The 16,206-nt window shown below is 48.9% G+C and overlaps 1 protein-coding gene across 1 annotated transcript; it reads right to left on the bottom strand.

Moving 5' to 3' along the window:
* Window positions 1-1,643: 1,643 nt before the first annotated feature.
* Window positions 1,644-13,877, bottom strand: LOC104549785 (vitamin D3 hydroxylase-associated protein). Its single transcript, XM_062003803.1, has 15 exons — window positions 13,668-13,877; window positions 12,579-12,692; window positions 11,794-11,937; window positions 10,763-10,896; window positions 10,243-10,449; window positions 9,660-9,700; window positions 8,918-9,042; window positions 8,036-8,161; window positions 7,210-7,307; window positions 6,485-6,584; window positions 5,895-5,938; window positions 5,284-5,323; window positions 3,055-3,163; window positions 2,065-2,210; window positions 1,644-1,772 (listed from the first exon to the last, which is right to left on the bottom strand). Exons 1-15 carry the CDS (start codon window positions 13,875-13,877, stop codon window positions 1,644-1,646), a joined length of 1,767 nt encoding a protein of 588 aa, XP_061859787.1.
* Window positions 13,878-16,206: the final 2,329 nt, after the last annotated feature.

Raw genomic sequence — 16,206 nt, 5'->3', positions numbered from 1 at the left:
AGAGAAGGAGCCTCCACACCCTCCCTGGGCAGCCTGGGCCAGGGCTCCCTCACCCCCACAGCAAACAAGTTTCTCCTTGTGTTGAAGTGGAACTCTTTGTGCTCCAGCTCATGTCCATTACCCCCAGTCCTGTCACTGGGCACTACAGAAAAAAGTGTCACCCCATCCTCCTGACAAACACCTTTCAACTACTTGTGTTAATGAGGTCCCCCTCAGTCTCCTGTTCTCCAGGCTGAACACCTCCAAGTCCTGCAGCCTTTCCTCGTAAGACAAATGTTTCAGCCCCCTGATCATCTTACTAGTCCTTTATTGGACTCTCTCTACAAGTTCCATGTCCCTCTTGAGCTGGGGAGCCCAGAACCAGACATAGTACTCCAGATGAGGCCTCACCAGGGCAGAGCAGAGGGGGAGCAGAACCTCCCTCAACCTGCTGCCCACACTCTTCTTGATGCATCCCAAATAGATGTACAGACTAGGAGAAGGTGTGAGTCATTGCTAGTGACAATGCCTTGTTTCTAGATACACTTGCTTATTGAAAGCATTTTGGTTTCCCCTATCATTGCCCACCTTCCCATCCAGCCTGTTCCTCGAGAGCAAAGGCTGGGTTGAGAAGCAGCACACAACCGTCACGGTGACGTTGGAAGCACCAAACAGTGCGAATGGTCTAAACGTAGACACAGAAATGATGAAAACTAAGTTTCACTCAAGTGCTTATAGGAAATAAAAACCCCCAAACCACCCAGCAACCTTCACCTCCCATGGCTTTACTGGAAGAAACAATGAGGAACAGGAGTGAAGGCGGAACAATTGCTACCTCAAAGCGAATTAAGGTTTCCACTACTCGCTGCACAGTTAAACCACAGAGCTCTCTGCCACCGGATGGTGTGGAGATAAGAGAGTAAACGAGTGCAGAAAGGGGCCCAACACGAAGGAGAGCTTTCTTGGCAGCTGTTTAAAATGATGGGCTGACTGCTAGGCTTTGCCAACCAATGGCACAGCCCTAGAGGGAATCCTGCACTTACCAGGTTATACTCTCTCACAAACGTCTGCTCCTGCCCACTGTTGGAAGTTAAACGTTGGGGTAAACAGCTCTTTGGTCTAACATAGAATCATAGAGTTGTTTTGGTTGCAAAAGACTTTTGAGATCAAGTTCAACCACTAGCCCAACACAGCCATCCCACCACTAACCCATGTCCCTCAGCACCTCAGCTACATGTCTCTTAAATATCTCCAGGGATGGGGACTCAACCCTGGGCAGCTCGTTCCAGTATTTAACAACCATCTCAGCTGAAAAAGTCCTTCCTAATCTCCAATCTAAACCTCCCCTGGCACAACTTGAGGCCATTTCCTCTTGTCCTAAAATATCATGCACAGATATTGTTACACTATACTTATTGGACTCCTTTGGTCCAGCATTCCTCATTCCTTTCTTTTGTTTTTCTGACTCAGTTTACCAGAGAAGGACAATTTAAACAGAGGAGAGATTGTTGCTGACTATATTTAAACAGCATTTATTGCCAGTTCATTTACAACAGTGGTTCAGAGCCTGCAGGTCACTATCTACTTTGTGCATCAGGTAGGAAGTGGCTGGAGTGAGGGAAAGGGAAAGAAAAGTCATCACAGTGAAGGCAGGTTCTCAGAAATCACACAGTTCTCTTTGTGCCACGAGCAAGTGTCTCCACCTCCTTCATGAAGCGAAGGCACAGCTCGTCCTGCCACGGCAGAGCCACGCACTGCACGGCCACCGGCAGCCCCACGGCTCCTGCCACAGCCTGCAGAAATGAAACACGGTGCTGGGTCAGGGCACATGGGGAGAGCTTCCTTGGGTGTTATAGGAAGAGAAGACAAAGGAAGACATGCATGGGGACAGTTGTCAGGCTGATGGGCACCAGCATAGCCACACCACGGGCAGGGCAGTAACGCGGTGTATGCAAACTGCGTTATGAAAGGAGCTCCTGCTCTCATCAGGGGATGTAGACGAGCCCTGGCACAATGTGCCACAGAGGTGGTGTCACTGTGCCACTCATAACCTTCTGCTAAGAGCTGGGCTCCTTCCCCACTGACCTCTTTCAGCCTTTTATCCCAAGGGTCTCTGTAGTGCCCTCGGTAATGCTTCAGCTCCTCTTCATCGGCCGCCGTGACCGTGCTGACCGGCACCACCCCAGCAGGGAAGTTCAAGACGTTGTATAAATTGGTGTAGGAGGTTGCAGCTGGAAAAGATCACACAGAGCATGCAAAATGGCAAAAGTTAATGTGCTGGGCCAGCAATGACTTTCAGATGCCAATTTGGATTGCAGGAGTTGTAGACTGGAGATGCTGGACCCAACGAGACTGAAAACATGCTGCTTTCAAAGGGACTTTTGATGGAGACTTTGGAGGGTCACAGCGTTGCTGAGACCAGAGAGAGACCCATGCCTTCACCTGACAGTTGGGTGGAGATGAGATCTGCTCTGGGAGGGACAGATATGAGTACTTGATCTGATTGCATCTATGTCTCCCATACCTCAGGGTAAAATCTCAACTGTCTTTTCAGGATAATCCAGGTGTCCCTTTCTATAATTTGGATCCCAAAGGGACATTGCTAGGGAGAGATGCAGGACCCTGACTGTTTGCTGGAAGCTGTAAAAAAATGCCTTTTCCTGCAAGTCACAGGCAAAGAGCCTTTCTGCTATTTGCAAAGTCTTGGGAAATGTAAGATGGCAACGTTCAGAAGAGCCTGGTCTTGTACTAAGGTCCACCACTCCTCTGACAATCATCCTCACAGCCACTCTCTGCTGCAAGAGTAGCTCTTGGGCTTTCTACAGAACAGATAATGACTGGGAGAGATGTGCCTTTAATTGGTAGCCCTTAATAATCCCAACACCTACAGCTCAGGTGAGGTGGAGGCATGAGAAGACTCATCCAGAGAAAGCCTCTCCTTTGCTTTCTTCCCCAGAGGGAAAACCAAGCCCCACACATGGTTTGGAGAATGTCCAAGAGACCAAAATATCTTGCTGCAGCTCTGCCCACAAGCAGCACCATGGGTGCATCCTGAGACACCTCAATGAAGTTTACCAAGTAGCTTCCCAGCGTAGCCATGGTTGAAGGCTGGCCCCAGCATGGGACAAAGAATCACATCCAGCCTCAGCTTCCTCCATTTGGCAATAAATTCAGTGCGGTAAACCTAGAGGGAAAGACAGAGATGACAATGTCTGTTGCACAGCAGAGGCAGATCATTGCCTACAGCATGGGAAAAGGAGGGCAAAAGCTTTCCTGGACACAACTGAAAACTCAAATAAAACCTGAGCTAAACAAATTAAAAAGAGCAAATAGATGGTGTTCTTCCACCCTTAGGTTTCCTGTCTGTGTGCTGCGCAGACCTAGTCATGATCATTAGATGAGTGGAAATCAACAATACTTTGAAGAACTATGTCTAACTGGCTAAAAAGCCCAATGGTCTAAAAAGCCTTGATCATTTTGGTAGAAGAATCTAGAAGACAAGGGGCAATGGGTATAAGCTGGAACATCAGAGTTTCCAAAGAAACACAAGCAAGAATTTCTTCCCTGTTGAGGTGAGGGAGCACTGGAAGGGGCTGCCCAGATGGGTTGTGGAGTCTCCTTCTCTGGATACATTCAAACCCAGATGGATGAGTTCCTGTGTGACCTGCTCTAGGTGGCTCTGCTCTGGCTGGGGAGTTGGGCTGGATGAGCTTTCAAGGTCCCTTCCAACCCTTAAGAATCTGTGATTCTGAGACATGAATGCAAACTATTTTCACAAAGCCTTCCCTCATTCTGCATCAGGATACAGATAAGAAAAAGAAGCAGCAAGAGACAGCTAGGCAAAGCCCAAGGTCTTCCCTCCAGAATGCAGGAGACACAGCTTCAGGCTTGTCCTGTAGATCCAAGACAAACTAGATTTGTAGTCTGGTTTGCCAGCAGCTCCGCTGAATATCAAGCAATGAATGGATCCATCTTCAAAGGGCTGTTCCGCTGCTTCTGCAGCCACATTCTGCTTACAGGGACACATTATTTCCTATAGTCCAGCCCCTGTTCTGCACAACTCTCACTACAATTATTCTGCACAATGTTCTTCCACATCTCTCACGAAAGCCCCAGCCACAATGCTTTTTCTTAGCTGGACCGACCTCAGTTTCAGTCTGCAGTCTGAGATGCTTCCTGCTGAAGTTTCATCAACTGAGATGTGTTTCCAGGAAATACAAGCAGAGCAGCCAACCTGATGGTAGCTTTTTTTATTTTCTCCTTCTGAGAGAAAAGCTGGTTGCTAGCCAAAAGTTTTGAATGAGCTCTTGTTTGTGGTAGGCTAAAAAAAATGTGCCTATGGCTTCACCGAAGAAAAACGACTCAAAATTGCTGGCAGCAAACCTTTTTAAGAGCTGGTGTTTAGGTTGTGGGTTTGATGTTTTGGATGTTTGGAGGAAAAAAAACCCCAAACCCATTTCTTTCCAAACAATCCCATTAGCTCAGTGACCAGGCAGGTTTGTAGGAGTTTTTCCTCTGCCCTAGAATCTGTCAGAGCTGCTCGGCTTCTTTGGCCTTGCAAAACACCATCTGAAAGGGGATACAATTGCTCCCTATAAATAGATCAAGGACGAGGGAAGCAGTGGAAAATAACAGAGAGGAGAGGTGCTATTTAAGATCAAGGACAGGAATAAAATGAGGAACTGAATAAACAGCATGGAAAATATGAAGGTTTCCAACCATCAGAGCAGGAAGGAGAGGGGCTGGACAATAAAACCAAATGCAAGCATGAAAGTCAGCTGGATTTCAAGAGGAACCTGATCAGTTTGTGAACAGCACTAGGACTCAGTTGTCCAGAAGAATGCTTTCTGACCTGTGTTCTTGATCCCAAATGAGTTAATAAGAAATCCACCTAAACCAAAGAGTTCTCAGCTACATTTTTTGTCACCCAAGGTCTCTGCTTGATAGTTCAAGCATGGTCTTAGCTTATGATAGTAGCATGTAACATCTGAATAGAAGGATTTGCACCAAGAGACTCATCTTTAGTGGCTGTTCATATACTATTTCTGCTTAGAAAATGCAGGGCAAAGAATAATCTTTCTTCCTCCAGCAAACAGAAGCCTCCACATGTACATCTATTGCCTTGAGCTCTTACCACTTCTTGCAAAGATGGACTTTCAAAGAAAAACCTGGCAACTTTATTTCCACATGACCCATTCCCATGCTCAAATCCATCACAGAGCTCAAAGCAATTGCCTAGAGACTTTAGGGATCTCTCACTATGTTTAGTAAGGACAAATAAATGAATAAGTAGCATTCCATTACCGCCACTGCTCCGTGCTGATCCCACAGGTTTTTGGCAGACCTGGAAAGGCAGCAGAATTAATCAGCTTGGGACTGTGGCAACAGAAAGCAATGAACAAAGTGCACAGACATCCCCTTGTTATAGAAACCACGTGATGCTTCTGGGAACAGGTTGTAGTATCACCCAGCTGATCCCCCTGGGGAGCTCAGTTATGAGTGTGCCACTGTGGCTGTGTGCTCTAGCACCCAGACAAAGATCATGACAGCCTTCTGAATTCACTTGCTAACAGTTTGATGTGTGTCTCTGTCTCTCTTGGAAGGACAGGTGCTTCAGAACCCTCTGTAACTAACTTGCCATGTGATGCTTTGGGTACCACAATCCATCTGATGAGGAAAGCATCCTGTATCTCTGCGTGCTGACCTCCACAGACACATCCTAGCCCTGCCACAACAAGGATCCTTGAGCTCTTAAAATACTCTTTGGCTGCATAGCCCTGGATAACACTGTGCAGCATGCATTAGCCTGTGCTGCACAGCCCTGTGACAATGCTTTGCACAGCAAGCTGGCATCTACCTGTGTGAACCCGTGGCCACATCCATGTGCAAGCCTCCCTTTCTCCAGAGCTACTTACCCCACTCCACAGAGAGCACTGAGATCCCGAGCGATTCGTGGGTACTTTCAGAGGGAAGGGGAAAACTTGGGGTTAGTGTACAAGAACCCAGCCACAATAACTGGCTACCATCCCACATCTGCTAGGACAAGAACACTGCCCAAAATGCCAAGCTCTGAACTGTTTCCAGAGAAGTGTTTTTACTCCCACACTCATTTCTACATTTAAACACAACAAACCCGTGGCAATAAGGCTGTAAACCACATTGCAAGCCTGGAGAGCATCTTCTGGGTGTGGGGATGCTGTTTAGACCCTTGCTAATGATACCCACTCTCTTGGAGCCCATTGCTGGATGGCTCATTCCTAAGAATGGATCGTGTTTTGTCCTCTCCATGCAAAACCCCCACAAAAAGGTGTCAGACCTACTTGATAAGCTCAGCTTGGGCTTAGAGTCTAAGTGTGTTTAAGTGTATTTCACTATGAAGTCCATCAGGCAGTTAATATGAAGCAGCAAAGCACTTCCAGAGGGAAGCAGCCAACTCCCTGCATGTGGGAACTTCCTCAGCCTGCAGATTTCCTATAACGGGGGCAAGACACGTCCACACACTTACTATGGGTTTCAAAATGATAGCCAGGGTCTTCTTCACCAGAGCAGGAAGTCTGTAAGTGTTGAACTGGGATTTCATATTAGGATCCACGATGTCTCCTTTTCTGGAAGGGTAGAGAGTGAAGGAGAAGTCAGGACAAGTCATCTGTGCCAGAGCTACAGCAGCAGCAGCTCTGTTTCCAAAGCAGGGTTGGCCTTAGAGGGGAGTTGCTAGAAGACAAAATCTGCCTGTTTCAGTCCAACACACTGGACAAGAGGTGCTCACTTGGGGTTTAGATGTTCAAGTGTAAATGCTCACTGCAAAAGTTAGGCAAATAAGTACTTTACTGCTTATGTTGTCAGTGCCACAGAGGCTCTGCAGTGCTTTGCAGCAGCGGAGTCACAAACAGCTTGTTTCACTTTGAACAAGTGGCTGGGTGTTTGGCCATTAGCCAGGGCTAACTCACTGCACCTCTGCAGAAAATCCTATCATGTGTGAAGTGTCCCATATGCCAGGGACTAATCACACACATAAAACCACTGCTGACACACGGTATCTTATTACCCTTCCGTGTTATCAGTGTGTGTGAACTGCTCCTGTCAACTAGCTGCTGTTCAGACTAAGTTCATCCTTCCAGAAATTGCTCCTCTGCTGCTCATTATTTGGTTTGCACCCACAAGAACACTCTGGATGCAAACACTGGCTATGCAGTGCCAAGTCTTGTGGCCCACAATGGGGGTTTTACTTACAAGAAGTCCACCAGGTGAGCAGCACCATCCGAGAAAAGCCCTCTTGTGAACAGCTCATCTACCATGTAGTCAATCTTGGGTGGTGCAAAGGGAACAAGCTGCAAGAAAACCATCCCCTTTCAAGAGCCAATAAAGATGAACGGTTCCTAGAGCCTTTTGTGAACCTCCTTGCCTCACCAGTGAGGTGATTGGGAAGTAATAGGAAGCTTAGGTCCTCCATGCTGCTGTCAGACAGCAAGACCTCATTTTCAAAGGAAGCCTGGTAAGCAGCATCAGCCCACAGTCCTTTCCATGTCTCTAAGGCATTAACACATATTATAACCTGGCACAGGCTCCACTCCTCCATGCTTTAGAGAGGAATTCAAAACACTAAGTATTTTTAAATAACTGGCATCATGGGAACAGCTCCCATATAGAAATTCCCCTCGTGGAACCAGAGGACCATTTGTGCTAGAAGAGGTCTCTGGGGGGTCAACTGCTCCAATCCCCTTCCCACTTACCCACACAGAAACCTGCAAACTGTTTAACAGCTGAGGGATCACTAAAACTGTTGGGAGCTTCATATTTATGGGAACACCAAACATGATGGAAAAAACAGTGCTTTAGAAAAGGAGTGACTTGAAGGTGATTCTCCTGTCAGGAACATAGGCCAGTAAAATCTCATTGGTTTGGGAAACAAACTTGCATCTGCTTTCCTCTTTGTGATCTGTGCAGGGAGGGATGGTCCCTGTTCTATGGGTGGAAAAGCAGAGATGGGAAGTGGCTTGTCCAGACTCTGTAAGGAACAGGATAACGCTTCCAGGCAACCACAGACATGAAAACCCACCGTGTGCCCTGCGTCCTGGAGGAGCTTTCTTGTCTGCTGGACGGCCCGTTTCATGCTGGGTGAGGGCTGGAAGTAGCCATCTCCTTCATAGTAGCCAATTCGAAGTGGCTTTGAACTGGTGTAAACCTGTGAGAAGAGAAGCCATCACTTGCATAGGATGTACAAGACTGGACCATTCCCAGGCCTTGAGGAAGCAGCAATTGAGTTCTCCTGGGTTGGAGGAACAATGGGAACAGCAGAGCTGGTGGAAAGCTGTGCTGTCCAGAGCGTAGGTCTGCAGCAGTGGTCCTTGGTGTGGTCTGACACCACCTCCTGCCAGGTGAACACAACCCAGCTTTGAGGTAGCAGGTCTGATAGCACCTGTACAGATCCAATGCTCTGGTTCCAGGCAGAGTTCAGGGGCCTCTTCCTCTAAGGTAAGTGACTGGTCTGTATTGCCTGGGTGCCAGGGACAACTGAGAGATCCTAGGGTCGGAGCCAGAAAGATGTGATGGGATGGTAGAAGCAGAGAGCAAAGGGCAATGATTTCTTAGGTCAGGGACTGTTAAATCAGTCTCTCTAATTAAAGGTATGAGGGGCATATTCCAGTAGAAATCAGCTCTTTTTAGGGGTTGGGCCAGAAGGAAGCCAACAAGCTTGTGCTGGACATTGCCAGGGAAGGGTCAGCTTCTGGCGTGTCTCGTCAGAGCAAGCCAAGAGAGGCCTGTCAACTCTGCTGCATGGCTGCTTCTTCTGGTTGCTCACTCTAGGTGTCCTTTGTTCTGAAGGACACTTTCTTCCCCATGGTCCTCACTATCTTGAGACATGAAACCAGATAGGAATCTCCCAAGTTCTCACTTTGCTGCTGGCAAATGGAGACATGGGACTGTCTCTGAGCCTCACCTCCTCATTGAAGGGGATGGGGGGCACGGTGGGGTCCAGCTGGAACATCTCCTGGCAGAGCAGTGCCTTCATGCAGAGGGCCAGGCTGTCCACGTCCCTCGCCATCGGCCCCAGAGTGGCAGTCACTGCAAGCACAGAGGCTCTGTCACCGCAGGCAGGGGGGCTGGTGACCTCTCATAGTTACTGCTAGGGGCAACCATGGAAGAGTTTGTCAGGCCAGGGAGGAGAGACAGGGAACGAGTGCAGTGTGCAAGAAATCAGCAAGGAGATCCAGTAGATCCCATCTGTAAGTCTCAGAGCAGAGGCAAGCCACAGAGGCTGACCTTCTGGGCCAGGCTTCTGCAGGCAGGAGGCCCGCTCAAGGGGAGTGAGGGCTGCAGCCTTCCTGCCAACAGAAACACCTCCTGGCAGCAGCTGAAGCCAGCAGAGTCTCCTGGAAGCATCTCCAGTCAAAAATCCCAGGCTTTTGGGATGGACATCTCACGTTTCTCACTGCTACACACTGCATTGCCTGAATGGGTTTTGGTTCAGTTCTGCTCAGACTCAGCTACCGCAACCATCCAGAACAGAATAAACGGTGCAGAAAGGTAACAGCACAAGGTAGGCCCTGGTCTGATAGATCACTGGTTTTGACTGGCCATGATTCATAATTGAGCAAGCACAGTTTGCTGGCACTTCAGCAGCAGGAGGTGTAAGAAGTAAAGTAAGTGACAGGAGTAACATATCATCTGGAGGGACTTACCCGACTGCATTCCTACGATAGGAGAAACACAACCCAGCTTGCTGCAAACATAACGGGAGAAGCAGATGAGCAGCAGCTCTTGCTGCGAGGCATATCACAATCCTGAGCTGCACACTTCTCATTTACCCCCAGACAACATCTAGGAGGGCAAAAGGTCCTGCAAAGACTTCACACTTTCTAGGCTGCAAAGACTTCCATGGTCTGTAAGCTGCTAGGGGCTAGAGATAGTTTTTATCACCTCCTTTCCCTGGTGTGAACAAACCACTGCTGATTAACAGAAAACTCTTACAAGCAAAGCAAGGGCTGAAAACATTTGAAAAGAAGATGACTGTAGTATTTGCTTTCAGCTTCCTGGCCTTGGCTATTAAAAACTGAGAAAGCCTTTGTTGTGTTAGCAGATGGAGGTCGTCCCATATGGTTAACAGAGCCCATAGCCCCAGCTGACACAAGGAAACAGGCAGGCTCGAGTACTAGCTTAAACCTGCAGGAAAGCACAGGCACTGTTGTGAAGTTTGATACACTATGGGGGATACTTTGCAGTGTCCAAGGTGGATGGAAGAAGAGGACAGATGCTGAGATGTACCTGATCCTGTTGCCGGTGGGTTTGAGGCCACAGAGCCCGCAGAAGCTGGAGGGCAGGCGGATGCTGCCAGCTACATCAGAGCCGATGCCCAGGATGGAGCCTCCCCCTGCAATCAGAGCTCCCTCCCCTCCTGACGAGCCCCCAGGGCTCTTCTGGGGGTTGAGGGGGTTCAGAGTCTGGCCAAAGATGGGATTGCTGCAGTCGTAGCTGGGGAGAAGATCAGTGGGTAAGTGAGGCACTTCTGTCTCTGCAAACCACAAACACACGGCATAGAGCATCCATGCAGGGATGAGTGTGGAGTTAATCCCAGCAGGTAGAATCAGCAGAAAGTAGATTTGTTGGAACAGCTGCATTTAAGTCATCAAACAGAAGAGAAATAATTTCAGATTGAAAGGAGGAGGCAATTAATGTGCACAATTAGCTTAGACAAGGGTGGGAGTTGGTGCATGCAGGCCCACCCTCTCTCAGATAGCAAGAGCCACGTGTCGCAGCGTTTGCATGAAGGCGAACACGTCATTACTTTATCATTGTCTGTGGGATGTTGGTTTTCACAAAGGGGATTGCCCCCTGGCTCTTTAGAACCTGGACAATGACGCTGTCTTCTTCCTTCACTTGTCCCAGAAACTTCACCATCCCTCCAGAGGAGATGTGGCCCTTGGGGATGGGAAGCAAAGCTCTTTAGGTACTGGGAAAGATGCTGTTTGGAGCTGGGACAATAACAGATACACATCCTAATGCCTCCTGGGACAAAGTTCCCACTTAACTTTTCTCACAGGCAGAACAGGGCCTGACTACCTCAGGGAAAACCTGATGAGAGAAAAGGGTTTAACCCCAGCCAGGAACTAAGCATCAGGCATCTGCTCACTCACTCCCTGACCCCCAATGGGATGGGGAGGAGAACCAGGAAAACAAAAGGGAAACTCATGGGTTGAGAGAGGAACAGTTTACTGACTAAAACAAAGCAGAATAATAGCAATAAGAATTAAAAATACATTATAATAACAATTGTAATGAAAAGGAATACAGCAAAAAAAGAGAGAGAAAGCAAAAAAAGGGGGAAAAAGAGTTCTGAGTGCTGCACAATGCAACTGCTCCCCACCTGCTGACTGATGCCCAAGCACTGATCCTCCCTCCCTGCCAACTCCCTCCATTTACTGGGCATGATGCCCTATGGTGTGGAATAGCCCTTTGGCTAGTTCAGGTCAGCTGCTCTGGCCATGCTCCCTCCCAGCTCCTTGTGCCCCTCCAGCCCACTGAGAAGACCTTGACTTTGTGCAAGCACCGTTTAGCAATAACCAAAACATCTCTGGTGTCGTCAGCATTCTTTTCAGTGTAAACCCAAAACACAGCCCAGTAGCAGCTACTAGGAGGAAAGTTAACTCTATCTCAATTGAAATCAGGACAGCAAGTTAGAAATTTCTGCAGAAAACAAATGTAGGTTTGCTGATCTCACAGTATTTGGAACATCCTTGTCTGAGGGAACTCTTAGCCAGTTCTGATGAGGATGGGATATCCTAGCCCATTCAAGAGACAGGGGAATCATGGATGTACCTTGCAGTTAATGTGGTCCTTAATGCTGATGGGGATGCCATAAAGCAGCCCCTTTTCCTTCTGCTGCTTCAGTTCCTGGAGCTGATCCTCACAGCCATGAATGAAGTCTGTAACACAGTTCACTTCCCGAGTCACCTCCAAAGCCTCTCGGGAACAGCGAAGGGCAGCAAGGCAGATGAATTGGCAAGAGGAAGGAAACAGTATTTAAATTGTGTTTTCAAGCTGAAAATTCAACCCCCTCAAGAACCACAGCATTGTTTTGTTTGGAAAAGACCTTTAAGATCATCAAGTTCAACCACTCCCCTCACACTGCCAAGCCCATCACTAACCCATGGCCCTCAGCACATCTAAATGGCTTTTCAGTATCTCCAGGGATGGGGACTCCACCACCTCCCTGGGCAGCCTGGGACAGGGGCTGACAACCCTCTTGGTGAAAAAGTTGTTCCTAATCTCAAATCTAAACCTCTCCTGGTGCAACTTGAGGCCATTTTCTCTCATCCTATCATTCATTGCCAGCAAGAAGAGATTGACTCCCACCTCACTACACGTGATCAAGTCTCCTCTCAGCCTCCTCTTCCCCAGGCTCTCAGCTCCCTCAGCCACTCCTCATCACACTTGTTCCCCAGACCTTTTACCAGCTCTGGTGTGCATCTCTGGATACCCTCCAGCATTCATTACTCAGACCTTACCTATAAACTTCCCATGTTTCCCACTGGGATAATTTTCAGTCCTGGATCCTCCTTACTTGCCCTTTGCATCTCTACCATGCTGCAGATGGCACTCACTTTGCTCATGTGGGAGTACAGCACACTTTCTGGGGAGAGAGACCCCTCCTTCAGCTTCTCTGCCAGCTCCACCATTGTCAGTGAGAGGACATGTGCTGTCTGGATGCCTGGGTTCTGCAAAGGGTGGGAAATTAGGTGCAGAGGGGAGAAAATGACAGAAAGTGTTTGTGTTGAGGCTGCAGATACCCATTTCTGATACTGCCCAGCAATGACCTTGAATGGAGAAGTTTAGAAGACATTCCCTGTGGAAATAAAGACCTTTCACATAGTGCTGTGTGTGCTGGAGTGGTGAATTTGCAGACAGGGAATTTGCTGAGTCTGGGTTCTAAAAACAGAATGAAAACAGGCAGAAAAGTGCCTCTTGACTGAAGAGTTATGTGAACTTGTAAGAGAGGTTTGACCTGTCTCTGTTTACCCTCCTGCAGGACTTCACCCCCCTTCTAACTCACAATGTGTTGAATTTAGCTGAAGCTTTACAACATTTATCATTAACATGGGAAAAGAAAAACATCAGAGAGCATGTGGGCTGCTTGCAACCCCCACCAAGGAAAGGACAGCAGGGGGTTGTTACTGTGAGTTTAGGACACATCCCAAATCTGAGCAGCTGACCTCCTAAAATCTAGGCTCCTCTTTACCTGGCCATGGGCAGGAGGAAGAGGCCAATGTGCAGATGGTGGAGGATGTGAAGCCTTCCCCGTACTGTGAGGAGGATGGGGCAGAGAGGTCCCTAAGAAGGGGCAGAGGTAAGGAGCATGGGAGGGGAAAGCCTTGGCAGTAGGGACGAATGATGAGAAAAGGGTGTAGGGAGGTTTGGGGTGATGATCTGGTTCAAAGGGCCCCAAACTCCCATCCATCCTTCACCCTCAGGATTCCCTCAGCAGGTCTGTATGAAGAAATACTTCCTTTACTCTGTCTCAGTGAGAGGTTTTCTTGTGTCAATGGTGACCCTCATAAAAATTGGTGATGATCCAAAACATGCACGTGCCTTAACCACCACTCAAAGAAGGATTGATCAGCACTCCCCCATTTCTTTGGGTACACAGAACATACAATCCCTTCCTCCCACACACACTTTCCCCCCCAAATCACCTCTTGCTTAAACCTGCGAACAGCCTTTTCCATTCTCTCCAGGGCCAAATCCCGTGTCCTCCTTGCCTCCTCCATCTTCTGCTGGATCTTCCTGCGTCCCAGCCATCTCAGGAGTGCACCACCTGCAGCTGAACCGCAGAGCAGAGCTGACAGGACGCGAGGGTCTCCCCACAGTGGTTCAAGGAGCTGCCACAGTCGCTCTTGGGTCATGATTTCTCTCCTTTTTAGTCCAGCTACAGACACCTGGGTCTGCAAACCTTCTCCTAAGGAGGGCTGATGAGTGCAGGCTCTGCAACTGCCTGCTGTGCAAGATCAGCTCTGAAGCAGAGTTGCATTAACAAAGTCCAGGAGGGGAATTTTTAGACCATGGACTTTGAAAGGGTCTGCCTGCTGAGAAGCATTGTGGGTTGGGCTGCAAAGCAGTATGCTCAGCTCACACTGAGTTTTAGGGGGTGTCTCCCAAGGCTGGGCCTCCCTGAGCTGCTGGCTGCAGCTGTACCTGGCTACATACAGGGAACAGAGCTGAATGTTTGCAAAACCCAGGTCTGGGGTCTCCCTACTATACCCACATCTAATAATTAATTAGCATTTGAGCTCATTAACAGCTCTACTTGTCCCAGGAAACCTGGTGCAGGGGAGAAAACTGCTGCTATGTGATAAGGGGTAGCTCAGGAGAGGCAAGAGCACGCAGGTGGAAGCAGGATTCTGGAAAGCACTGTGGAAGGAGCTATCTGAAGGTGCCTTCAAGGTGTATGGCCGCTCTGTGTCATTTTCAAGCCAAGCCCCTTTGAAAAGCATTTTGGCAACCCAGACCAGGGGGTGAGAACTTTCTGGAAGTGCTCTCTAATGAACCCAGTTTCTTACCTGCTCTCTAGTTTCTAAGCCATCTTCCAGCCAGCACATGATAGAGGAGCTGGACTATGTAGCTTTGGCAGCCCAGAGAGTTGCTCCTTGCCACCTGGATTTTAGTAAAGCCCTCAACACCCTTTCCCACGGTATCTTCCTGGAGAAACTGGCTGCTTGTGGCCTGGATGGATGCACCCTTTGTTGGGTGGAAAACTGTCTGGAACTGGGGTTGTTTAGCTTGAAGAAGAGGAGGCTGAGGGGAGACATGATCACTCTCTAAAACTACACTCTCTGGAGTCTTGAACACTCTCTGTAACAGCAGGTTGTAGCGAGGTGGGGATCGGTCACTTCTCTCCAGTAATAAATGACGGGACAAGAGGAAACAGCCTCAAGTTGCACCAGGGGAGGTTTAGATTGCAGATGAGGAAGAGCTTCTTCCCTGAGAGGATTGTCAGACACTGGCCCAGGGAGGTGGTGGAGTCCCCAGAGCTGAAGATATTTAAAAGACACACAGATGAAGTGCTGAGGGCCACGGGTTAGTGATGGGCTTGGCAATGTGAGGTGAGGGGTTGGACTTGATGATCTTAACGGTCTTTGCCAACCAAAACAATTCTATGAGTTTAGGCAGGAACAGGAGAAGTCTCTGAAAATTCATTGCCAAGATGTCAGGCAGCGTTACCATATCTGGAGAGATGCTGGCACTGCCCCAAGAAATGAAGTAGTAGAGCTTGTCAGGAGGCTGCAGCCAGGGTAAGCGTCGCTCTCTGGAGGAGGTGGCTTGTTTGGGGACTGAAAGCCACTGATACTGCTCCTATCTTGTTACCCTGCCTGTTAGAGATACCTACCACAGGATTACTCCTGTGGCAGCAGGGAGAGAGCTCAGGGAAGAAGCAAGGAAGGCAGAGGAATCGTTTGCTGACTGGAAAGGTGAGAAGGATCATCCACGGTCGTCCAGGATGGAGAGCAGAGCGAGCCAAATGTGGATGTCACCAACCTCTCCCCCTTGCCTGCAGGGATGGAGTCTTCTTGCCCTGCCTCAGCCTTAAGCTTCAGTGCTGCCATTCACACTGACCTCCCTCTGTCCAGGCTGGGCTGGGAGCAGCCTGCAGCTGAGTTTTAGCAAGCTCAGGTCCCCAAAGCCACCCAGCAGTGCTGGCCTTGCCTAGCTCACTGTCCCGTGGCAGTGGGCACCACGTGCTGGGGTTCTTTGCTCAGGGCTCCCAGTGAGGAACACTTACCAGTTCAGGCCCATTGCTGTCTCTGTTGTTTGGACTCCTGAACCCTGTCCAACCCCGTGCCTAGGAGAGGGGGGTTAAACTAACAGAGTTAGTTAACTGTTAGCAGTGCTTGGCTCTCTGGGAGCATAGGTGCAGGTGGCATTGCCTCTCCTGGGACGGGCTCCTCCAGGCTTGCCTTTTAAAGTACACACAGACAAACCTCCTCCAGCAATTTCTGTGTGGGCAGGGAGCATGTGCAACCACCCAAGCTCTTCTGGGGCTTGGCTTTACATATCATTCAGCCTTGGGATTCCTCCTCCTCTCCCTCCTTCCTGTTTTCAAAGCCTGCTGATAAAGAATCAGCATCCTGGGGGCTGCTTTCTCTTTGGCTGGGAGAAACCTCTCTGCCCAGCCCTTGAAAGGACCCCATGCTTTTGCATGACTTTGGTTTAAACAACAATAGTACATGGAAAAAA

The sequence above is a fragment of the Colius striatus genome, chromosome 10, assembly GCF_028858725.1.
Source record: "Colius striatus isolate bColStr4 chromosome 10, bColStr4.1.hap1, whole genome shotgun sequence".
Lineage (NCBI taxonomy): Eukaryota > Metazoa > Chordata > Aves > Coliiformes > Coliidae > Colius > Colius striatus.
The sequence above is the reverse complement of the archived record's forward strand: the minus strand, read 5'-3'. Positions and strand labels throughout refer to the sequence as shown.